General features: G+C 35.2%; 1 protein-coding gene across 2 annotated transcripts in view; it reads left to right on the forward strand.

The window, feature by feature from the left end:
- Window positions 1–27,374, forward strand: part of LOC150101368 (uncharacterized) — a 151,602-nt gene that overhangs the window by 96,538 nt on the left and 27,690 nt on the right. For both annotated transcript variants that reach the window (XM_090400866.1, XM_090400867.1), the window contains exons 2-4: window positions 10,503–10,543; window positions 14,219–14,371; window positions 19,329–19,395. In XM_090400866.1, the coding sequence (XP_090256992.1) occupies window positions 10,503–10,543; window positions 14,219–14,371; window positions 19,329–19,395 (261 nt within the window). The remainder of the gene's footprint in view (window positions 1–10,502; window positions 10,544–14,218; window positions 14,372–19,328; window positions 19,396–27,374) is intronic.

A 27,374-nucleotide genomic window follows, 5' to 3' on the forward strand; every position in this document is an offset into this window, starting at 1 on the left:
CTACTAGCAAACGTATGTGGATAATTAAGAGATGGTAGCATTATTTTCATTTTAATTAATTAGCACAGTTATCTCTTCCAGTTTTCCGAAATTTACTGCAACCAGTACGTTTGGTACCTCTCATCATATCGTTCTCCGCCAACCACGTCTCATCTTTGATAAACATTATCAGCAGAATTAAAGCAATTACGGCCACAATTTCCACTGGCTGTTCCCTACAGTCCTTAGCATATGTATAAACCCATGACAGACCAATCTCAGGCTTCAAATTAACCGTATGAGTTGTTTCCAGCTATCAATAACTCGTGCTATATCACGTATACAGCTGACTAAATCGCCTATTAAATTTCCAGCAACAATTATTCCAACTGCATCATGAAAGGCATCCATTCTTAATCTCCTCCGAACCACACCTTGCGAACATTCCTTGATGACAAAACTTTTCACTATTCAGTTTCGCTCTCGGATTTTGGAACTTAAACTTGCATATTATCAATACATGTGAAATAATAAAGCAAATTATTATTTCGTATGTATTAGTAATGAGTAATTAATATATCCGAAGGAATTGTAATGCATCCTTGAACAAATAGATATTTTATAGGAAGTTTTCCGCTAAGGACGGTGTTATTAAAATTGTACGCAGGATTAGCCATCCTTGAAAGGAATTTCCCCCTTCACAGAGCTGTTTATTGAAAATATCGATAAACTTTCACTGCAAATATCGATTTTCTTTTGTCCTCCTTCAACATATGGATATATATTTTACTTGACTAAATACGCATACATCGTCATTTTAGGTCATCTGTAAACTTTTTCGTGCAACAGTTAATCGAATTTTGTTTGGAAAAATTCTCATATGACACTGTTCGGGAAGAAGGGCATTTCAAAATCAACAATTCTTTAAAAAAAAATAAGTTTAAGACATTTTGATGTTTCAAGCGCATTTTCTTACTATTCTGACCGATTTGGGAAGAGTATTGGACCACACCGAGAGATGGAATTCCCTTATCGCCTAAGAACATTCACAAACATCCATGTCAAAGTTCGATTAGAACAGCCTATCGATCGGAGAGCGAACACCATCCCATTAGGCCCAACCGGGCACAATTCGCCAACTCTTGAGTTAAAAAATGACTTCGATTAAAAATAAGCAGTTTTTCATATCGTTAATAATCACTGCAACTATCGGTTGATACGGCAGCCAAGTTAACAATATTGCGTGATAAAAGCCATCATTGGTAGCTTAATGGTTTGGATTTATAGATTAACGGGCATTATTAATTTTCAGGACAATTAAGTGCAAGATAGATGTCTGAATTTTTTTAATCGCAAACTGCAAAAGTCTATTAAACTTTACTGGTACGGAGTTAAGTTTTCGTGAATATAAATGGAAAATTATGCCTGCTTTGGAGCTATTAGAGGATGAATTCTTTTAAGCTTTTTGCAACATTGCAGCTATCCATTAGCGTTTGATTAGCAATTTCTTCTGTTTGCAAGTATATGAGAACCACTGTAGATAAACAGGTTTCGATGATTTTTGATATTTCGGATCTTATTATAATGTATACTGACGCATTTTGATTTAAACTCGATGGAGTTTAGTAACAGAAAAAAATGTAATTTTATCCGTCACGGAAAAATGCAATTGTCGTTTCGTTTAGGTTGGTGATCATCAGTTTCGGTTTTCAGGGTGGTGGATCTGCGTCATTTTGTCACTGTATTCTAAAGCTCACATGTGTGACATCCTGTTATTAGAGCAAGCATCATATATTATGGGCTGAAGTGCGTATTTTCTTGATTAAGTGAAATGTTTTCAGTTAATTCGCCCTCTTTTATGGCTTCGACCTTTGTGTGTGTGTGTGTGTGTGTGTGTGTGTGTGTGTGTGTGTGTGTGTGTGTGTGTGTGTGTGTGTGTGTGTGTGTGTGTGTGTGTGTGTGTGTGTGTGTGTGTGTGATTTGCATATATTCTGAATCTAATGCAGTAATATTCCACTTATGTTTCACAGAAATAATTGAATTTTCGGGATATTTGCCGCCCTGGTTGGCCAGTGGTTAGCGTATCCGCTCTACAGCCAAAAGGCTGCGGATTAGAATTCCGCCAAGGGCATGGATGTTTGTGATTGTCTGTGAAAATACTAGTGACGGTGGTCGGCAGTAGGTGGCGATAGTGTGGGTGATGAAGGTAGTTGTGGTTGGTGGATTTGTGAAGACAGAGCGTTGTAGAGTAAGTGCCCTCCCTCGATGAGTCTTTGGACCTCCTGGAGGTGTTACGTAATAATAATAATAATATTTCAAACATGTATATAATAAGTCGGTTTTTCAAATCCTTAGCTAGCTCAACTAACTGGAGTAAATTACCAATAGTGTTTAAGAATATTCATAGGATCGGTTCTTCTTTCAATGCATTATCACACACGCGCTATTTATGTGTGCTATATAATATAAATGATTAAGGCTAAGCCATTAGCGACACTCGTGCTCTCCTATTATCTGGCTTTGTTTACCCATCCATCCGCATCCCATGATCGGCGCAATGTTGCCAAACAGGGTTGTTAAATCCCGAGTTGCGCAACGCCTGCGTTAGGTTATAAATAAGCACAGAACCCACCTACAGCGCGCAAAACACAAAGATTATTAGCATGCTTACTATTTGTAATTTAGTTTTCCTTAATTGACGAAAAGCCATAATCGTTTTTCCTCTTCATAAATATAATTAGACTGATGATAGCCAATCTTGATCATTACATGATTATAATGACAAAACTGGACCAGCTGAGGTCAGCGATTCTTGCTTAAACTTATACGGCAGACTGAAATGCATGTCTGCATTTGATTAAAATAAGAAATATATAAATTAAATTTTATACTGGAGATATTTAAAGGATACTAATTACTGATACGGTGTCTGTGCATTTATCGTGATTATATTCAAGCAAATCTGTAATGCTTTTCCAATCATCATCAGTGTTGCATCCGAGTGGGTAGTGACGAATCTTTAGGGAACTAAATTAGGTCCGAACCAGATGCGTCGCAACTGTCGGTCCTAACTTACAAAAAATTATGCAAAAATGCTAGGCCGCTTACCGAAATATCGGTAAGCGGTCTAGCATTCAGTGTAAGGTAAGTCCATGTCTGATCATTTCTGATTGGGTATTTTTAGATGCATTTTTTACAAAATGATTCATCCAGTGGCTTCACGACTCAAGTGCTCCACAGAAGGGCTGCAAAATTGCCTAAACACTGATTTGAATGGCAACTACACGAACATCAGTAATACTAATACATAGCGGTTCCACTATCCAGTATACTAATGTTTCAGAGGTTGATTTTAGTAAGCGCATAAACATATGCAGTACATACATGGCAAAATCCAAAGGACATAATTGAGACAGGCTAAAAAAACTTATTCCTAGTAATAAAGTCCAGAAACATTTTATGACATTTCATTATTCACTTGCCTAACAGATTTTCCAATTTACGCTGAAGCTGGTGTATTTCTTTGCATCGAAAACGAATCTCATAATCAAGCAGAAAGTGTTACAAACTTTCCGGAAGCTTAAAGTTGATATTCAGTAAAGAATCTATCGTCAGTAATTCTTATCTTTCTGGTGATGGGAATAAAAATCGATGAACAGACGAATATTAATTAAGTAAGACAGAAAAAAATGGGTGTGAAACCGTCAGTAAAAGTAGGTTAATGAGCTCTCTCTCTCTCGATAATGTACTATAGTACCATTCGGTAAGATAAAACTAATAATAAAACGTTGTTATATTATTGGGTTATTCATCCAAACTTGCTGTTGTGCTAAAGGTGTCCATAATATTCAGTAGAATAGCTAGCAAGAGGAGGCTGAAAATGTTTCATTGAATATCCTGTGTGTGCGTGCGTGTGTGTGTGTCAGCGCAAAATCACTGAGAAATTGGTGGGCACCATTAATAATTCTAAATAACTAATAATCCTGTTCCATTAATGTCACTTCCGCAATTGGAAGAATGACCTATTGTGCTCAACCAGAAATATAATTTCTCTTTAGACTTTTGTATCTCAATAGTTAGAGCAAAAATATTAGAGAAAATCCTCATTGGAAATCACTTCCAGGTGACCTTAAAAGAGAACAATTTCCCCTCCATATATCATCAGTTGCATCCTTAAAAAAATTTCTGCCATGCTTAAAAAATAGAATATCGAAGATAGTCTCATCTCAATCAAGATAAAATCAGCTTTCCTTCGTTCAATGAAAGGGAAAAAAAAAACAAGTGTTTAAAATACTATTATCTATGCATGAAGGTTGAAGGTCCTTACACAGAATGGACGTCGTCCTTTGGAGGCTAGGTCAAAAAAGACGTTTGCGAGATAAAAAGAAAGATCTGGCTATACGAAGACGAAATCGTTTCAATATTCTGGCTGATTTAACAAGCAAATATCTTTTTTAAGCAATCAGAATATTAGACTAAGGAAGATTTTTGTCTCTTATAGAGCATTGCACACTATAATAGTACATATTTTTCTATTACTAGTTTGACATAAGATCCAAAAGACTGCAGAAATCCGATAACTCGCATCTGAGGAAGTTTCATCATCGTTTCTTTTGCATATGAAAACTACCTGTAGTATTTCTGCCGACTCTTTGAGTTCAGTTTGTACTTGTTTGCTAGTGTGTGTGAGAGAGACAGAGCATCCACCCTATCATTCGTAATTACTTCTGAACGTTCTTGACACTTATGTCAGTGTGAAATGTGACGTTGCCTGTAGCGCCATTTCAATAAAATATGTGAATCATTACTCAGTACATCTTTATTATAATCGATGATTCTAATTGTTCTTTTAAATGTAATGGAAAAGTCTTGGACTTTGCATTGTCTAAAGAAAAATGTCTAGCAAAAACCGGGTTTTGTAAGAGATTTGGTGTGTGTGTGTGTGTGTGTGTGTGTGTGTGTGTGTGTGTGTGTGTGTGTGTGTGTGTGTGTGTGTGTGTGTGTGTGTGTGTGTGTGCGTGCGTGCGTGCATGCGTGCATTTGCACGCACGCATACACGCCGAGTAAGAGTGAAAAATAGAATCGCAAAAACACTAATTGATCACGCAAGAAGTGCCACGGATGACACTTTGAAGACTTTTGAGCACTGAAAATAAAAATTAAGCTTCACTGAACAGGAATTATGATAACGAAAAGGAAGAATTTTATTTTCGCCATTTTTATATCCTGTTGGTTTTTGCACTGCTTAGGAAAAATGACCAAAGTTTAAAAATATAACTTAAAAATAATCATTAAAAAATATGTCCCTCAATAAAGAGACCAACTATTTGTTTGAATTGTGCATGTGTGAAGAAAACACCTGAAGTCTTTAGGAGTGAACATTTAATAGTAGATGAGGTGGCAGAATTCACCGTCCTTTCGGTCAGACTACAGAAATGCAGTTTGCAAGCTACTAATCCATGACTCTGATATCATTATTGGCTATAAGAAATCCTGGGAAGGAAAAAATATTATGTTTATTAACTACTTAAAAGAACAAGAATACGATCTTCTAAAAATCAAGCAGAGATCGACTAGTTGTTGGAAAGCAATGCCGCTAGTAGAGCATATTCTGATTTTCCGATGTCATGTTAATTAACAGTCTGACATATGAGACAGCCTTGACTTAGTAACATCATCGTGAAAATGCAGAGTAAAAAATTACAATATTAAATTTCTCATGAAACAATTTAAAGTTAATAAAATAAAAAAAGTGACTTCTGGAAAACGAAATGCATTTTTTGTAAATCCCACAGATGAAAGACTGTACTTCTTCAATAAGCAGAGCGGTGGTAATATCATCGGATACCGGACGAATTCTGTTCATTGGTCCTCAAATAACATGGCTGTCACATAACACTGACACACAATAATTGATAAAACTGCAAATACTATAAATACGTAGCTCCATGCCTCTTGTATTGAACCGAGTAAGAAAATTTAGCAATGTGTTTTCGGTCTTGGCTCAGTGATTAGCGTATCCGCTCATCAACAACCAGGCTGTTGGTTCGAAACTCACTATGGACACAGATGTTTGGGATTGTCTTCAGGTAAGATAATTTTCAATCATTCTACATATTGGAAGCCTCAAATGGCTTGAAAAAGTTCTATGTTTGGTTTAGAAGAGTAGAATTCCGGATGATGTAAAAATAAATATAAATAAATAAAATAAAAAATAATAAAAAAAAGCTTAGCATTTCCAGGTTACCGATGCACTATAGGTACCCTTTTCGTGTGTAGGAGTCACATGAAAAGAATGTGTGTGTGTATTTTTTTTTTCTCTCCTGAAAAGGTATTTTTCTTGATAACAGTTCTCACAGATTCTGCTCTCCTTCATATCACTGTGTGCTTTATTAAGCTGCGAAATCGAGCAATCACTCTACCATTCCGCTGTTTGCTTGCGCTGGTGATGGAAAGTTGGCACATGAATGTTTAGCAGGCGTTGTCTTAGTAACAGCTCTGGGTTAATGATCTGTCTGTCACGTGAAGTTTCGTGATATCGATCGAAGTTAGCTCTTTGACTCCGCCCACATCACAACAGATTTAACAATGGAACGTGAGAATCGGCATGAACCCCTAAACATTTATAAACATGAGACAAGGTTTTCTTAAAACTACTCAGAGGGGGGGGGGAGAGAGAATTCAGTTATTCTCAGTGGAGCGACTATCACAATGAAACCTCCCCTCCCTCTGCGCAGAGGAAAGAGCATACTGGGACTAATAAAAGCGCTAAAGCAGCCGCACGAAAGCTATAAAGTGACCGGTCAAACTTTTAAGGACGGCTCAATAAAAGCTTGTGGGAGGTGGGGAGAGGAATCACAGTTACGCAATATGTTACGCTAAAGAAAAGTTACTTGCGTCATTAAACAACGCCTGTTCCTTATGCCTTTCTCTTAATCTTATTAGAACACCCCAACATTAAGAATTTTTATTATTTAGGTTAATGATAGTACTCCAGTGAGTACAACTAAGAAGTTGTACTCACTGGAGTACGCTTCTTATGTTCATGATTTTTTTTTTCGTTTTTATTTTGCTGACCAGTAGACTGGAGCAAGTAATAAAAATTGTGTATTAGTTATGTTTCGAAGTAGCGAAAATTGTCATGAAAGATACATTTGCTTTGATTTAAAAAAAAAAAACTTGGATTTTTAATTTGTCGTATGTTGTTTTATTAGATTAGATTAAACTGACCAGCTCTGCAAAAACCAAATGACCAGTTGATTCTTTAGGATATAGTCCATATGTATATATATTGATTTTTTCTTATCCTGTGTGGTACATTGCTAAGGTGTTTTTTTCTCGAATTTCAAAACTTCTACTATTTTAACCTATATAAGGTAACCTGCAAGAAAAAAGAATTTTGTAGACTTCCCTACAAAATTCCATGAAGTATTCATGGAGACAGTTCTGTCTTTCTCTGATCTTAGGAGATTTCAGAGAGTCAAGGAAGGTTTGTAGGCAATTCTGATTTCACGCATTTTTAGAAGTGAAGCGATCGCAATATCCCTCCAATATATGGAACTGAGACGGAGCATCTGAATTGGATGTTAGCGGTTTGACGACGCATTATTTCTTTGAACAGTAGTTTTAGAATGTGCTTCTTTGGATAGCCAATAAGAATGACTTGGCGGTGTATAAGTTGAAGCTCTTGTTTGTTTATATCTTTATGATGGTGTAAATGTTATCATTTTAAGGGCTCAAATGATGCCAAACTTTCAAGAGGGAGTGTGAAGAGATCTTTCATACATACATAAGGAAATGCCACCTTTTTGGCGATATTATGTTTGCTCCATTTGGAGAAATATTTATCACGAGGAAGCAACCTGTCAATTATTTCTGCGAAAATGGTTGATTTAATCTATAGTGATATAACAAACATACGACTATTTAAAAATCAGTTTGTTAAATCAAAACACTCTTTTTAGTCATAAAATCTTCTCTGTAAATTTAAATTACCAATAAAAATGGTGTATTGGTAATTTAAATTTACAGAGAAGATTTGTAATTTAAATAAATATTGAAGTTGAACTGAATTTGGAACACTGAAAGTTTCCTCTGACGTCTCAGTAGGAATTCAGGCCACCGTTGACATCCAGCACTGGATGTTGGTGTAGCAATTATCAATTACTTAATTGTACAACGTCAATATATTTATTTATTTACTTCAGAATATTAATGGAAACGGAGGAATGAACAGCCATAACTTCTTTCGCTCATGAGTTTTAAATTGACAACCGCTGTTATTGTAGGAGGTACTTAATTTTTTATGTTCTTATATTCTGTGTGGTTTATATCTACACGAGATTTAAAAGTAATTTTTATTTTCCGTATGCTTCGTTTACTAGCATGATGACTACGAGTATCACAGGTCATGGGACTATAACAAAAAAAAAGGAAAGATGGCTCCCCCCTCGTCCTCGAATACTCTAATAGTGTGAAGAAAGAAAAAAAAAGATAAGAGGAGAAAAAAATTAAGAAGAGAGAGAGAGAGAGAGAGAGAGAGACTGATAGGAAATATACAAGAAGTAATGCAGTATGAAAGAAGTGAGTAAGTTGGTCCTGATCCCGCTTGGGAGCAAATCCGCGTGAATTTTGCAGATCCCTCATCTATTTGAAATTTTGGTCTTCAAAATGATTTATAATAATACACTTCAAATACTAAAATTCATCAATAATTCATCGACATTTGAGTAAAACCTCATAGTTTTTAGAAGTTCTTTAAAAGAGCTACGTTCTCAAACAACCACTAAAAAAAAGGGGGGGGGGAGTGCTGTTTTATACTTGCTGGATTTTTAAAACGTTGTTCGCATGGTGGCTATATTTTTGTATCAATTTGTACGGATTTTGTATATAACAAAATCCGTAACCGTAGCCTCATTTATCTTTAATACGATGTAATACTTTTAGCTTATTATACTTCAGTGATCTTCTCGCGTTCTGTCCCTTTATAACATTTGCATCTTAGCCATTTTTTAATATTTTGTATTCAAATTTAGTATGTGCTCTACTTGGCTCCTTTATGAAACACAGAAAGGAGCCAAGTAGCAGAAGCAGAGGCAGTTTTATGAGGGCTTTTCACCCTCATGAAAAGCCCTCGTAAAACTGCCTCTTTGCTTCCAAGTGATTGAAATGTAGGTCTTCGCAACCAAAAAGGCAACGTCGTTACCCGACTACAAAGGCTCATAACCACTGTTTAGCAGTAATAATTGTCGAAAGTGAGAGTAGTTTATTGATGAATTTTAAATATTTCGGAATTCATATTATCTCAGATGGAATAACAAAAAAAAATACAAACATGTTTGGATGTTTAAACAGAACAGGGAAAAATAAAAATCTAAATATTGCAACAAGACAAGATATGTAAAAGTATGAGTCCAGTTTTCAATTTATGCATCTGAAACAAGAGCTAAAACAGTTAAGAACAAACAATTAAACACTACTACCCATTCTGATTAGCAGCAATGATCACGTTATCAAGGGGCTAATTATCTTTATAGATTCAAAATTAATAACTAATATTTTAATTTACATACTAAACTTTTTTTTTGCTATTTTGTTTATCATTCTATTAAAGATGATAATAATAGCATATGCTCGGCTTAAGGCGAGGGATTTACTAGTATATTATTATTTTACATTCAACTTGAGATCCTGCGAATTTTTCTCTATATATTCAAATCTTTTATTTTAATATTTTGTCTTTAATTTTAATTCAAATTGTTAAGTCAGAAGTGTTAAGTCATATTATGATTTCAGCTCTACAACTCTGTGTTATATAATAACAGGCAGTAACACTGAAGTTATTATTTTAGAAATATAAATAATTTATAATAAATAAAATATTTAATTTTAAATTATAAAAAGTCAGAGTCTTATAGTGTAATATTCGCTTTGTGTGAAACTTGTTCAATGGGAAGTTGTGCTTTTTGTTACCAGGAGAAGATTTATAATGTGACAGTTTGTGACAGATAGGAGGTGGCCTAAAATTCCCAAAAATAGAATTGGGTAATTTATGGTCAAACCCTAAGGCTTTCCCCTGGTATCAATTTGATAAAGAACGCACACAAAAAAGCGTGAGTGAAAAGAAGTGATGCTCTTGGTGGGGGGGGGGGATGCGTTATTAATATCTACGCGATACGTAAATAGCTTTCTATTGATTAGTTTATCTTTAGTTCCAAATTTCATTATGGGCATCAACTTTATGAAAATTTAAATTTTATTCAGTCCGACACTTTGCTGACAGCGAGAAATTTCGATGTAGTTTAAGTAGGTGATATTATCAAGCGTGTAATTGAGGCAGTAGGGCAACAAAGGTTCCACGAAGTCATTTTTATTAACTGCAGCCTTATTTGGCGATTATTAATTGGAACGTTGCCACGATAGTAACCTTATAAATTTTTCCATTTCAGACTGATGTCGTTCATGTTAGAACTGCTAACTCAACGGCCGAAATGTAATCTCTGGCATTTTTTTTTTCTTTTCAGCACTGTAGATGCCACTGTGAAAGCTGCGTGACCAGGAAAAAGTAAGTTGAATCTTTCTGTTTCTTCGCTTTTCTAATATAGCTGATAAAGTATCCCCCCCCCCTTTTCTTTCTTTTTTTATCCTTTTTGGACTTCCCAAACGATGATTATGTTCCCCTTTTAAGAAATTTAGTTTCTCGGCTTCGTTCGAACTTTTTCGTTAATACCATCGATGTGTTTTTTAAAAGAAACTTTTCTATCGAAGAAAGAAAGAACGAGGTTAAAAATTAGAGAGCGATGTTTGCGTAAGATGATAGCACACCTTCCGTAACTTAATGGTTTCCTCCTTAATGACCAAAAGAATGCTTCATAAAGGTAACGATGCCATTACTGAAAGTGTGACTGAAGAACAGTGACTATCCCTGAATTCGTGTAAAGCATGGAACTAGTGGGGTGATCAACTTGAGACTTTTTATGCCCTCACTTACCTGCATGCTAGTCCACTAAATTTCTGTAAGAAGAAGAAGAATGAGGAGCATCATTTCATTTAACAGCATAATGAAGAATTAAAAAGAACTTTTAGTTGCTGATGTTTGATAGATTAAAAAAAATGTGACGGGTTTTAGCATTCGACGTTTCATGTTCTTGACTCTATTTTCTACAACGATATTAGAACCCGTTTATAATGCGAATGATGAACTATGGCAATAAATTATATTTCGAACTTTGTGACAGTTCCATTTATGTATAATTGAGCTTCCTCTAAAAGGTTTTTTAATGTGGTCATCTCAACAATTTGAATACACCTTTCCATATGGCATGCAAATATGACATATTTTTTTTTTGGAAATAAGAATGTGCAATTCTTCAACGACATTTTACTCAAGTAACTATTCATGATCAGTATATTAGTCATAAGATACTGATCACATATTTTTCTAGCACTGACATCGCACCAGAGTTAAATACTATTTTACATGTATTCTTGATTGTTCGGATGGTGTACAGCTGCATTGTATGTTACATGTACAGCTGTTGACCTCTCTCTCTCTCCTCTCTCTCTCTCTCTCAAGAGTCCAAAAAAGAGGATATTTTTGAATGAGATGGTCGTTATAGGCGATTCCTATCTAGGATCAGGTTCAAAAGATATTCTTAAGTCCCGGTATTACCGGCGATACCTTAGTACGATTCTAAACATATAAGGGACATATTACTTACCCCTTATTCTGGCTGTTATTGAAGGCGTTCCTGGCTTTTTTTTTCACGAGGGGAAAACCCAATGTTCTGAGAAGAAAATACAGTAGCGAACAAATTAATCCGAACACATATTTTAAAGAAAAATTTTAACTTCGCAAGAAAATAAACACAAATATATTTCAAAAAGTAAAAAAAGTAAACTCCAACTTTCCTTAATGATTTATATGTGCTTCTCTGTTCCTAATAAGTTCATTAATTCGCTTAGGCCTGATTGATGATAATGTCTTGACAGATTCAAAGTGAAGTCCACCAATAGTTCGTACAGATGATTAATAATATTTTTAAGTCGGATATTATATGCATTTTTGTTGTAGTGCAGTGCTCATTTGCATTTAAAGCACGATTCGAGTTCCAAAATAATTGTCTTCAAACAGCTCCAATTAAAATGCTGATTTTTAATCTCTTTTATTATTTCAATATGCTTTCTTTCGTGGTCATCGCACAAGTGGCAAAAGGCAGTCCTTTCTACTAATTTAGCAATGCAATTTATTTGGAGCTTATGAAATAACTGCAGAAAGAGAAAGAGGGGGATCCAATTTGCAATGAGGCGATTAAATATGCTACAAAGTCTGTCCATATCTTAGTCGCTGAGATTTATTATTGCTATCAGTGGGCATTCCTTTCACTCTCTACACCACTTACTACAGGAAAGGATGATCCACAGCGCAGTGAACAAAGCAATATTTCGTTCTAAACCCTGAATATTTTATAGTTTCCTGTTTCCAAAATTACTAATTAGAATCCAATTAAAGACGAAGGTTAAAGCAAATTGCGACATACCGAAATGTATGACACCCCTGCGTGCAGATTCTCCTAAGAGTTAGCAAAGTATTGGATTATTTTATGGTTATAGTCAAACACTGCTTGCTGAATGTGTCAGTTCAGCAATTTGCGACAAATTTCAGTATGTATATATTATATATATTATTATTATTATTATTATCCACCACAATATTAGGGTCAACATCTATCACAACGTAACCACTAAAAAAGTAAAAAATAAACATCTATACCTTACTTTGTTAAAAAAAAAATTACTGACCAAGAAATTAGTGGTCTGAGGAATCAAAACCCGATTATTTTCAGCTCTCCCCATATCCAATAGTACAGGGTGTCCCAAAATTCACGCAAGAAGTAATTTTGATAGAAAACACAGGTTTTTAATTAAAAATTGTAATTTCTTATTGATTCATAAACTATACAGTAGGGTTATGCATGGAATAGCATATAGGGTAAATGGCCTCCACGGCTTTACTGGCACATACGCACTCTTTTGTCGAATTTTCCATGACCGTTTTGCATAAATGTGGCTGAATTTCGTTGATACAGCGCTCAATTTCCTCCTTCAAGGCGTGGGTGGTCGTGGGCTTGTTGACAAACATTAGACTTCAAAAAAACCCCAAAGAAAAAAGTCCAACGGCGTTAAGTCACATGATCTGGGCAGCCAAATCTGATCACCAAAATGGGAAATTACACGACCAGGAAATGACTCATGCAGTAATTGAATTGTTTCTCGGGCTGTATGGCATGTGGCACCGTCTTGTTGAGATCACATGTCGTCCACATCCATATCTTGCAAATTAGGCACAAAAAACTGGATTATCATGTCGCGATAGCGAGCACCATTAACTGTTATTGCCTTACCAGCCGCATTTTCGAAGAAAAATGGACCGAATGCCTCCAGCCCAAAATCCGCACCAAACAGTGACACGCTGTGGATGCATTGTTTCTCAACAATCACTCGTGGATTTTCTGAATCCCAAATGCGACAATTTTGTCGATTAATGAAGCCATTAAGATGAAAATGAGGCTCATCGCTGAAGATGATTTTGTTCGAAAAATAAGCATCCACTTGTTGTTCCATAATCCATTCAACGAACTCTCTTCGCTGTGTGTGGTCAGTCGGCTTCAGTTCTTGAGTCAATTGAACTTTGTAAGCATAAAGATGCAAATCTTTCGTGAGAATACGCTGTAGAAAGCTTCTCGAAATGCCTAATTCAAGACCACGGTGCCGAATTGATGTTCCTGGACTCTCAGCAACACTCTCACGAACTGCTTCGATGTTTTCTGTTGAATGACTTGTTGAAGGACGGCCAGAGTGTATAAGATCACTAATTGATCCAGTTGCCTTGAATTTTTTAATTAATCTTTTCACAGTTGATGAAGTTAAATCACTATTCCGACCATATTTTGTACGAAAATTGCGAACTGTAGCTGCCAAACCTTCATTATTTTTAAAATATTGCTCAACAATGAAAATGAGTTGTTCTTTCGTGTAGCGCTCCATTTTTAATAACCCTGAACTGTCAGCTGTCACGCTGTCTTTTTGTTCTCGTTGGCAACACTTTCCCTCACAAATGGCGCTAGATTTAAATCTTGCGTGAATTTTGGGACACCTTTATTAACGAAAAGTTTAGATTATATAATTGTTTGTTAGTACTTTTAACTAGATATAATGTAATTTGTTTTTCTACCACCAGCATCCAGATCTGTGAGAAGCCTGCACATCTTAAACGTCAGCACACACTTGATGAAAACCATCCCATTATGGATCCAAATGTTTTGAAACTAACGAATCGAGAATGGAAGGCTATGAGAGAAGCCGTCTGCTTTTGGCAAGAGAAATACGACAGGTAAAGTGAATACTTATTTTTCCAGTGTATCAAATAGCTTTTTTCCACTTGAGAACAGTGTGTAGTTGACTAAATGTTATGAATTCAAGATTGCTTAAGAAAAGACTAGAAAGAAAAAAGTTTCTTGAATCCGTAACGGGTATTTTTCAGCAGAGGGAAGACGGCTCACAGTGAAGTTTGTGGAGAAAAAAAAAAAGACGTTACATTTGTCCTTCTGTTGAAAAGACCTAGGTTCGAGTCAATGGTAGGACGCGCAGAATCTTTATTAGGAATTTGCAAATAAAGGTGAAGAAGCCAATCTCATGCGTAAGTGACAGAATTTTTCCTACTAGAAACATGACTTTTTTTTTTTTCATCCAGTAAAACTGGATAACACTTAGAAGATTGACAACCAAGACTAAATTGAAGACGTGTGCGTCATAACGACCGAACCATGAACGCATTTAATTGAATCATCTCTAAGCTAAATTACGTATATAATATAATATCAAAGGTATAAAGATAGGTTGAACCTCGTGTGTTGACATTAGCCAACACGCAGTGCTGACCAGAGGTTCAGGAAAATGAATATGTAAGTCACTACTGTTCTCGAAGTCGCGTACAAGCCAGCTGGAAGCAACTAAAGACTTAATTAGCACTCTGAAATTAGTCTTCTTTCGCAAATGTATTACTGGTGTGATGATACCATATTTGTTATGCAAATTAGACTATTTAAGGAAATAGCTTACCATAAGAGATATGGCTCCACTGTATCAGTAAAGCGACAGGATAGAATTACCTTATTTATATAGTCTCTTCAAGGTAATTGCTTGGTAGATAACTAAAGTTCCTAAATTAAAGATCAGAATTAATTTGAAGAGCTTTTTATGGTAATCCTACGCATATCGTGTTGCTGAATCTGTAATGCACCAACACTGTGTATAGATGAAAGTTTAAGAACAAAATGAATTAATATGGACCGATAATTCTGCACGCTTTGGGATGAAAAGAAATTTTTATGTTTACCAAAAAATACCAGACATTTCAATAATGTTAAACTTTAATTCAGTTGACGCGACAACAGAAAATTGAAACTTTTATTGGTCAAAACATGATAAACCGCTTCAACCAGTATAAAAACGCAAATTTCTATAAATATAAACATCACTCGAATTCCGAATTACAATATTAATTTATTGAACTCTGCTGAAAAGATGATAAATACTGCCAGTATTAACTACATAATTCAAAAAGTGAAGAAAAAAAAAAAACATTATTACAGATAGCGCCGTTGAAAAAAAAAATGGAATTCGTGTGTGTAAACGATGTCAAATGGGGGCGTCATTGCTGATCTGGTTGGTTGACACATTAACTTATAAGGGTTGACTTTGTAAGGCAAACTCAAAAGTAGTGACCTTTTGCTGACTACATGCCCAAGTGGAGAGAGCTTCAATTCTCCAACCATTAAGCCATGAGTTCGAAACTCATTGCCTGCATAGATGTTTGTGAATTTCTTTGAGTGTCATAGCCCGATGTGAGACCATCAACCAACTTACAAATTGGAGGTTTAAAGAGTTTCATGTTTGGTCGCCAGGATTATCTCACCCGCAACCTACCCACGGTGCTGATGTACTACAGGCTTACAAATCTTCGTGAGCGTGATTCACGTAAAGTATGTGGGTGTTATTTGACCTCCGGGCAATTCAGACCAAATTATAGTATTTATTTTGTCTCCCATGGTGCAACACTCATACAGAGACTCTCACTCACGTGCTCTCTCTGGTATTATAAAAATGGCAAGTGGGACGAACTTCAATGCCTCGTTTCCTTGGATCAATTATTACTTTCAGTATTCTGATCCAAGCACTTGCATTAAATGCATCACTGTCAAACAACAATTAATATGGATGTGAAAGCATTCATGGTCCACTCCTCTTTACATTCTCTCTCTAGAACTTGACAATTTCTTTTGATTGTAATCTGTATACTTCCTTTCTTCTTTCATTTTCATTAAAGCTAGAAATAACAACAAGCAAATTATAAATGCATCTCGTAAAACTGATTTTGAACGTGCCAAAAACAAGAAACTTCCATGTTCAAATGTCAGTAATGCCTCTGGTCTCACGTTTTCTGTGAGTAGCGGTTTAATAAATGTTACGCGTAGAAAAACGCCAGTGACTACTTTAATTTTTCACCAGTAAGAGATCAGAAAATTCTTGTCCAAACATAATACCAAAAATAAAAAAAATAAGTCTCCTGATCTTGACAGCATTTCTCCGAATGTTCTGAAAATTTGAACTCCAGAGCTAGCACCTTTATTAGATCGCTTTTTATTCTCTTCCACTAGTATCTATCCTGCAATATAAAAATTAGCCCATATTCAACCCATTCGTGAAAAAGGACGATAAATCTTTACTATCAAATTACTGTGAAATTTCTCACTCTCGTGCTTTCTATATTAATGGAAAACACATAAGCACATTCCACAATACTAAGAAACCTCAGAACTAAAACCACAGCCGGTATGGAGTCTACCAATCTCGATCAGTGAGCACTTTTCTTACCTGTGTCACCCACCTTTGGATAGAGAAAGTTTGCAGAATCTCAAGTGTTGCTTTTGATGTCTCCAAGGCATTTAATCGTGTTCGACACAAAAACCTATTAAGTAACTGTCCATCATACCTATTAAGTAACTGTCCATCTGACTTCGGCTATTCGGTTCACAGTTTTTTTTTTCTTCTCTAGTCATACTTTCCGTGTAATGACGGATGGATATTTGTGCTCAAACTTAAGAACTAATGGTGAGGTTAACAACGACTTCTCCAATTGAATTCACATCTAATCCACAGTCTTGCTGTTGATAATACGCTGTACTTCTGTCTCATTTGAAAAACGTACTACCAAACTTTCAAAGTATCAAGTTCTACACCCCTAAATTCTCACCAGTCTTCATTGGAGTTATAATAATTTCAATACTAATTTCAATGTTCGCAAAACTCGGGTTTTATTTCTAGTCCAAAATAACCCTTTCCTCCCAATCTTACTTTCAACAACACCCATATCTCTGAATACGACAAAACATGATTTGGTGTTCAGATTTGGGCAGCTGCTCCAAACAATTTCCTAAAAATACTTGAGTCGGTACAGAACAAAGCAATCTGTTTCTCACTAATTCTCTCCGCTGTTACTGTCCAACAAAGAATTTATATCCTCTTAGCCTAGTGGCTATGCACTTCGCAACCATATGCCTGGGGAAGCAGTGTCCTAGGTTCGATTTCCATCCACGACGTGAGCAGCTTAAGGATCTTCCTCAGCCAAGTTAACCGGTCTTGGGCGTGGACAGTAGGGTTTTTCCCCCAGTTTATTTGGATTTTTCATCTTGCTAGCAGGCAAACCGGTCCCGTGAAGACACGCTGCTGCAGTAAAAAAATGCATTTCCCACTCAGCGGCAGGCCGGATCGGGGTTGTACTAACAAGAGTCGTAACACGCGGACCCTGCAATGGAAGCGGGAAAAACGTGCAGAGGGAAAAAAAAAAAAATCGCCTCTGAATATGTTACCACACGTGTAGCAATTACTCAAGTGTCCATATTTCAACTCCAAACTCACAGAAGAAATATTCTTCTTCACTTCATTTTTTTCCACCGTTGTCTCTTGGAACAGTCACTCTTCTTACGAGTGTGTCATGAAGAGTAAATGAGTCAGCCACCTCATACAGAACGTGAAAGTCTTCCATCACGGAAACTAGAGTTTTTCATCCTGCAAAACAGGCCAAACGGCAAAAACATATGCAGTTGATAAACATAACACATTAGTGTCATAGCTTTAGTTACTATGGCTATAATTAGAGTAACCCAATCGACGAACCCAATCTTTAATGAAATCCCCCCCCCCCCAGTGACTCTTGTCAACTTGTGTGTTGAAGTTTCAACATAAAAACTGTGCTGATACTCGTGTTTAATGTGCTTTTGTGCACAATCCAAAATGATATGAAGAACTCGCAACCGTGACAATCTACTGACAGATTTCAAAACAGGCAAAGTGCGTATGGGTCTGTTGTGATTGGCTACAACACGAACGACAGAATTACGCAGTAAAAAATCGAATCATAAAATGTTAATAGTTAATTGCCACGTCTACTATGTAACACTGCTAAGTTCAATGTTCAGTATTATTAATCAGTTTTGTCCGCATGATGCAATTTGATAATTATTTTGTAATTCAATCCAGTTTATTTACATACATATGAAAAATCGTACCACAGTAAAGATGTGCAAAAAGTGTCGTGATAACCGTAAGCTGTAATTGTTAATAATTTTTATAAATGTTAATAATTGTTAATAATTAATAATTGTTAGAAACAATTATCAAAAGTTGTATCTTTGCAAATTGAAATAGTTAATAAATGCTTACGAATCATTTGCCAAATAGCAAATAAGTAATAGAAGATATTATTAATCATAGTCTTTGACGAGCTGGCTCGCCAAGCGGAGGAAGTTAGCACCTTCATTGTCCACAGTGAAATGGATATTTGTAAATACATTTAGCCGATAAATGATTATCACCGCCTAGCGTTTGAAACCATCGCTCTACTCAATGGAGACTTCTAGAGGTTTTGAAAACCAGGTTCTCGGCTTACATAACCTTCCATCCACCGAGGACTAAATGCACTATACATTTATAATCTTTCTTGGGGGGAATATTGACATAAAAAAGCAAGTAGAGTGTTTTTGAAAACACTTATCATTGTTATTAAGATGTACTTAACAGAAAGACTTAACTAAATCTGTTTATGTATGGTGTTTATTGATGAAATTTAACATTATTTATTTGATTCAGAATGTAAAACTAATTTCTATTATATGATTATGAAAATATTGTATCCATAAAAAGGCCTAAAGAAGGAAGAAAACATAAAAAATAGTCCACGCCTTTGTCAACTAACTAACATGATTTGACTTTTTTCTAATATTTTTCAGGTTATACGAAAGTCACAAGAAACTGCAGAAAGTTAACCAAAACCTTGAGGAAAAGCTGCTAAAAGCAGTAAGTACAAGTTTGAACTTCCTTAATAGTGACTACTAGAAATATATTATTGTGCAGAAAAACAATGGCGACTTTTTTCTTCTTAAACTCCCTTTTTCATACCCACAAAAGTGCAATACATTTTTTGGTAGAAGGTAGTTTATGTCGAATTAAATGGCCACATGTAAAAAGAAATTGGCATCATATCTGGCGATATAAACGACTGCACAAACTTAATGTGCTTCCAACTATTAGTCTGTGAAACTGACGGCATTCATTCATTCTAGTTGATATTTCACAAATTCCAACTCCTTCGCATCGAAAACAAAAAGTTATTATTGTAGTAATGGCACTTCTGTTTCTATAGTAGCTTCTAATCCATGCATTTCTGACTTGAATACTAATTGTGTTCTAGTATTTTCCCTGAATTTAATCGGGTAGCTGATTGGCAACTCTAATGAGAATTTTATCCCTCAGAATTGAAGCAAGCGCAAAATAAATTGGATATATTTTGTTTTAAATAACTAGTTAAAATTCCTTTCTATAGAGCAATAAATTTAAAACAATGATACCTCTAAACATTATCCGTCCTAACTTCTAATATACTTTCTTTCACAGTCCAGCAATCTTTTCACTTAAATCTACATTCATGCAGGCTTGATCTCATTAAGGTGAAGCATTCACAATGTTTTGGAAGTTATTACAGCAAGTATTCGTTCCAGTTTTGAGAGTATCACACTATTATAAGTTTGTAAAATATAAATTTACAAACTCTGTAGAACTATCAACAAAATAACGGTCAATTTAAAAAAATAATAATAAATTTAGCGTTATGATAACATCAATTTGTCTGATATGACGGAGTAAAGTGTCTATTTTTAGCAACCTCACTGCAAGACGGGCTGCAGCCAAGTATTCTTCATATCAAGTGAAATAAAATTACGATGTCAGCATGTCTTTTCAGTAGGAAACCTTTTTTTTTTTTTTTTTTGTTACTAAAGTATTTCTCAGTCAGACTGCGACTGAGAAATACTTCGTTATTCCTACGTTACATCAACAGCTTCGAGCTATATATACAATGAACATTTACTACATACTTGGATTGGAATGTGATCAAGTAAGATATAATGATTCAATAAAAAAGGTTTAATATTTGTTAACAGGATTCCAGTTTAAACAATGCTGTCATTAAACTGAACTGAAGTTAACTACGTCTCTTTCCAGTTTCATGGAAGTCAAAGTAATCCGCAAATGGCTGCCACAATTTTTCTTTTCTGCTGTGTTATTAAATGTATTTAAATATTGGTTGTAGATCATCTTCACTTTCTGCAAGTAAAACGATATTATAAGCGTATCTGACTATTTTCTTTATATTTTCATTTTCAATTTTGCATTTGCATTTTTTGATCTAAGTTTAAATAATGTAAGAATAAATAAATCTACCTGTATTTTTTCAGTCCGTCCTGTTCCGATTGTTTCTGGTTTCTGACAGACTTATTTGTATAGATATCCTTATTATATGTCTTTTACAGGCCTGGTTAGCAGAGGGGATTGCGCGCTCACTCTCCATTCAACAACATGTCCGCGCGGTTAGCCTAGTGGCTTTGCGTTAGCCGGTCTTGGGTGTGGACAGCAGGGTTTTTTCCCCCAGTTTATCTGGGGTTTTTCATCCCGCAAGCAGGCAAACTGGCCCAGTGAACACACGGATCTACAGCCATAAATACTCATTATTTGTGGCTGTAGATCCAGTGGAAGATGAAATCCATCTTCCACTGGAAGACAGGTTGACAGCGGAATTCGAACTCTCAGGCTGTCGAATTTTATTTATTTATCCATATGGAGTTGACTCCCTTTTCTCTCCCGTACCTATTGGGGCGAGACCCCCCCCCATGAGAGGGCTCAACTCGCCTCAATAGGGACAGGGAAGAAAAGGGAGTAAACTCCATATGAATAAATAAATAAAATTCGACAGCCTGAGAGTTCGAATTCCGCTGTCAACCTGTTCTTCCGGTGGAAGATAGATTTCATCTTCCGTAATATTCTCGTTTCGTTTATTGGGAACCTAACACAGCTTGACAAGCGTTCTGTGTTTGGTCTCTAGAGCAGTTTCAAAATTATGTAAAAAAATGTTTTTAGAAAATAACAAATAAATGAAGCTTAAAAAAATTCCGTGGCCTCTTAAGGGAATGGTTGTAAACGTCAGAGGAAGACAACATTTCAGATAAAAAATTAGTTCTTTGTTTTGTACATTCCTTTTTTATGTGAAAAAAAGCCTATAGTACATTAGTATCGTGAGTGGCCTAAGAATATTTTAAGATTATATTTTGTATCTTTATTGATTTTTACCTAAGTCCGGAAAATCCCATGTTTGGTCTTTAGAGCCCAAACATGGGATTTTTTCAAGCACTTCAGCCTCCAATAAGCAAGTGATGTCCACCGGACGACGAAATACACCTCCCACCTCCTAAACACAGACACAAAATACACTCCTAAACACAGAGACAAAACATCCGTGTCTGTGAATGCTTAATCGCACATCCCATATATTTCCAATTATTTTTGTGCCTAATTTGTCCTGTCCACCTTTTTTTTAATAAAGGTAACTGTTAAATTATTATTGTCTGTCATTTGGTGTATTTTTAAATAAGTTGTTAAAAATTATTATCACAAGCACCTCCATGGAGTCCCAGGACTCACTGCGGGAAGTCACCCCTCATTAACTAATCGATCCTGTAAGGCCATTCCATGCTTTTAACTACCGTTCTGCCTTCACAAATTTTTTTTGTCCGTTAACTCTGGACGGTTTTCCTGAGGAAAACTCCAGTTTCCCAGATATCCCCCCCCCCTGCTACTTCTGTATGCGCATCCTTAAAAAGCTCTTTAAAATATTTTTTCGAAGTTTTAGAGAGTCAAACTCCCAACAATTCCAAGAGAATCGCCGTCACCAACTGAACTACGGAGGCTGAAATACCAAATATTTTTTTTCGTTATTGTTTCCTCACCATACGTTAACAATCCATTCCATATATATTTGACATATTTGTTATATAATATATATTATATATATTGGTTGATATATTTGACAATAAGCATGTTGAAATAATTCTATCCTATATTTTTTCTTTTTCGTTTTTGGTACATTGTGTTTTATTTTACCGAAATGTACCAGATTTATTCCATATTCATGAATTATTTCACCGCTGACTGTTTGTAATATACCTCGAATAGTTAAATTCTCACAGAACTGTGGATGAGTGGAACAGTTTGCCTGTTCAAGCAGTGAGTGCATTTAGTATGAATGAGTTACTACAGCTGTTGTGGGTGAACTACTACGGCCTTCCTCGGTAAGTCCTTGATAAAATAAAAAATACCAAATATTCATACCTCATAGGAAGAAAAACTAAAACCGCAAATAGAATTTTATGGAGATGAATAAAATATAATATATCGATGATATAAATGAAAATTAATTTATAATTATAAATGGAGATTTAAACGCTGGAATTGGGAATTTAACTATTTCAGGAACCCTTTCTCTCCTCATAAAATCTCTCAAACTAATCCCTAATTTTGATATCGTCTTTGTTAACTCTTGTTTGAACCCTTTCCATAGATTATTTATGTGCTTGAATTTGTTCTCTTATATCATTATTTTTACTCCCTTAGTTGCTTTTTCAGTAATTTCCAATTTGCTTTATCCCTTTACCTCGCTTCTTTGTTTGTCTCTGATACTGCGCAGTTTTTATGTTACAGTTTTTCCGAGTCTTCAATTAATTATACCCCTTTTCTGTCAGCCATCTTAAACCATCTTAAATTCAACGTATCAATTTTAGTACTTCTTTAATCATTGTTTTCTTTATTTCCGTTTACAAAAAAAAAAGCATATTTAGTAATATAAACGACGGCACAACATTTTACAATTTACTTCCAGTTGTTAGTCAGTGAAACTAACAACTGGAGGTTAACAACATCCATTAATTTCCTAGCCATTCTGGTAGATATATTTGACAAATTACAGCCCCTTCGCATCGAGATAAATGAAAGTTATTATAATGTTATATTATAGTAATGGCACTTCTGTTTCTACAGTAGCTTCTAATCCATGCATTCGTGACTCGAATATTAATTGTATACTAGTAATTCTCCTGAATTTAATCCGAGTAATTGATTGGCAACCCTAATGACAATTTTATCTCCATAATTTATGCAGGCGGGAAATAAACTGGATAGTTTTTAAAAATAAATAAATAAATAACTGCTTAAAATTCCTTTGTATAGGAATTTTGACTCAAAACATTACATTTCCTGACTTTTAATACACTGTTGAAAATGTTTTTTCCCATTAATCTGCAATCTTCGTTGACTTAAATCACCATTTTCAGATTGGTCTTAGTAAGGCGAAGCATTCATAATGATTTGAATGTTATTACCCCTTACATTCGGTGCACTTTTGACAGTAGCATACTATTCTACGTTGGTAAATTTATAATTTACCAACTCTGCAGGACTATGAACAAAACAATAGCCATTTAAAAAAAAAAAAAATCTAAATTTAGCGATATAATGCCACCAATTTGTCTGATACGGATGGAGTAGTGTCTATTTTTAGCAACCTCACTGCAAGGCAGACTGCAGCGAAGCATTCTTCATATCGAGTGAAATAAAAATACGCTGACAGCGTGTCTTCTCATGGACTGCGCTTGTTATTACTTTCCTTCCAGCACTCTGGCGTCACGTAAATAGATTCCGTCATATACACAATGAATATTTGCCACATAGTTGGATTAGAATGGGATCTCTCTCTCTCTCTCTCTCTGAAGTAAGAAAATAATGGGTCAAACAAAAAATTAAAATTTGTTAACAGGATTCCAATTTATACAACATTACCATTAACATGGAAGGAAATAAAGTTACCATAGATTTCTTTTTTTTTATGTGAATCGCATTCATGAGAGAACTCATTCACCCTTAGTCCATCCTTAAGCCACTCAAAAAACCACACTGTAGAAACCCTGTTCTAGAAGCCAAACATGGAACTTCCAAACCAGTTACACATCAAATTAGTAAAGCGGTGGTCTCACACCGGGCAAAGAAATTCATCTCCCATCCGCAAACAATACGCCCAGAGTGGGATTCACATCACCGGCAGCAGAGACGCTAACTCTTCGGACGACAAAGCAAACGTACAGAAAAATTGGGAACCTTCCCCCCCCCACTTTAGACACACATGGTTGAGGAAACAGATAATATTGATGAAATTAACTAATTCAAAAGAGAACTCTATTTTTTTTAATTACATTTGGAAAATAGAAATACGTTACAATTTTAAACGCATTTTCGCATTAGGCACAAATAACTCGCTGCAGTCGGATAGCTTAGCGAATAATTTTACTCGAACTGCGCATGACGAAAATGTTTGATTTTGAACTAGTCTTATTTCAAAATGAGTTCATTTACTTAAATTCATCTCAAAAACAGACCCTTGGGTATATTAGAGTTTGAGCATTTTAGACTTAATGTTCGTTGATGTGCAGAATTCAATAAAGCTTATACTCCTTTTCATCAATATGTTCAGATGCATGTAGCGCTTGTTTTTCAAGACCCCTCCCCATTTTCCTATTCGCCTCGATCTTCCTCACCAACCTCTTTCCCTTGAGTATCCAGAGCGCTCTCTCTCTCTTTAACTGTTATCCTGCATCATTTCTATAATATGACTTCTCCATTCTTTTCGTTTTCGGATCCAATCATTTACTGTCGTTATTTTATGATAAAGAATTGTTTCAGAGCCTCTAAAATTCAAAAATGTGCGGTTATATTCGGTTGGTTAGATTGTCTCATACGGAAGGGGATGGTTTTTTCTCCAGGAAACTGGTTTTTCGTCCCTCAAAACAGGCAAACTGGCCTAATGAACACACCCATCTACAGACATAGGATACTAACTGAGAGATGGAAGAGATTAAAGCTTCACCATCTTATCTTTCTACTGCGCATCATGGATCTCATGCAGAGATCCATAATAGTCAACCTCCTGGATAGAGATGACACTTAACTGGGCAAGAATATTGTTTCACATTGTCATGTCTTCTGTTTCTTTTTTCTATACAATTTAATTGTTTGATTTTCGTAGTTTCCACTACATATGTTACTACGCCTGGCAAGTTTTTTGTTGTTTTCTTCATTTATGTTCTCATTCTTCCAGATAAGATTAAGGAATCCATATTTCTGCTGCCGGCCTGCTTGGCCGAGTGGTTAGGGTATTAGCTCAAACCGACAGGCTGAGGATTCGAATACGGACATGAATGTTTGTGATTACCCTTAGGTGAAAGATGAATTTCATCGCCACCGCCCTGCTTATTGGAGGCCAGAAATGGCTTGAAAAGTTCCATGTTTGGTCTCCAGAGCAGGGTCTCCGCACTATGCAAAAAATAAAGAAAAAAGTAGATCTATGGCGCACATCTAGAGTGGATTCTTGTATTTTAATAATTTCTCGATGCTATTATATAAGTGCATAAATGTTGCAACTACTGTAGATGCATTTTGCGTATTACACACCATGTGATTCATTCAAATTATTTACTATATTTTCAATTACTTTTGTACAAATTTTAATGTTTGTTAAAGCATATTTATTCCTGTATAATTCGTCGGATGTTCCTTTTTTTTTTTTTTAAAATACTAGGAGTACTATGTTATTTTGCCTATCATTTGGTACTGTCTTTTTTTTTTAAATACTTTATTTAAATTTATTCATGCACGCAACTCGATGAAATCCCATGATTCAATGTGGGAGGTCGTTCCTCATTACACCGATCTACCTCATATGATAGTTCCATACTAATTCTTACGACTGCTCTACTCACGAATCCATTTTTGTGTGAGAACTAGTCGTGTTTGCTCTGGCCGGTTTTTCGTGAAAAACATTCCTAATACGAAAATCTTCAATAAAAAGAACGTATAAAGATTTTCGCCAATATTTGAACTCGCATCTTTACAACTAAAGGCTTCGTCGTTACCGGCTGAGCTACAGCATAATATTTTGATCATTGTTTTACCTATCTACAGTTCGTTCTGTATCTTATCTATTCTAGCTGATTACTGTATTTAATTCTTTAAGTTTCTTTTTCTATATATCTTTCTTTTTCTGTTATATTATTCCCTCCACATACTTCATTATCTTTTATTATATATGTTCTTTTCTGAGCGTTGATCATGATCTTTCCATTTATCAAAGCAATGTTTCCTTTCTCTTTTTTTTGGGGGGGGGGGGGGGGAGGAGGACTAATTTAATTCTTTCTCTTCAAGTCTATGCTGAATTATTCTCCGAATTTTTGCTTGAATACGAAAAAAAATATGTTCTAATCCTTTTCAGTATTTATTCCAGTGCTCGTTTAATTTGTCTAATTCGCTATTTTATTTCCCACAGAAGTCTTCATATACTGATTTATCTTGCAGACATCTATTAAATGTAATTTCTTTTCTTCGCTTAGTTCCTCTTCTTCTACCATTTGCTTTACACCATCTTCCATTAGTTTTCCTAATTATATTTCTTTTGATTTATGAATAATATCTTTAATAATTCCACCATCCTGAAATAATTTATCCATTATATTTTTGCTGCATCGTATTTTGATTTATTCTTTAATCTTTTATAGTTTCTGAAATACTTTTTCTACGAGTTGTAACGTAATCCGTTCAAGATTTCTATTCACGTTTATTTCCCCATGTTATTTTATTTTATGATAAAATTATGTATTGTCTTCTTAATCCATTATTTATGTAAAACTGTAATGGATTTTTCCATTTAGAGTAATTATTTCTTCATTAAATGTTTGCAATATACCGAGAGTACTTACATTCCCTATCTTCGCGTTTAAATCTCCAATTGTAATTACATATTCGTTTTCATTTATTTCATCATATTTTGTACATCTTCATCATTCTATTTTTAATTCCTATGGGCTATGCTCATTAAAAATGTTTAGTACTTTTTTCTTTCCTTA

The sequence above is a fragment of the Typopeltis vanoorti genome, chromosome 11 (assembly GCF_054136105.1).
Source record: "Typopeltis vanoorti isolate ZY-2024b chromosome 11, IOZ_Tvanoo_1.0, whole genome shotgun sequence".
Classification (NCBI taxonomy): domain Eukaryota; kingdom Metazoa; phylum Arthropoda; class Arachnida; order Uropygi; family Thelyphonidae; genus Typopeltis; species Typopeltis vanoorti.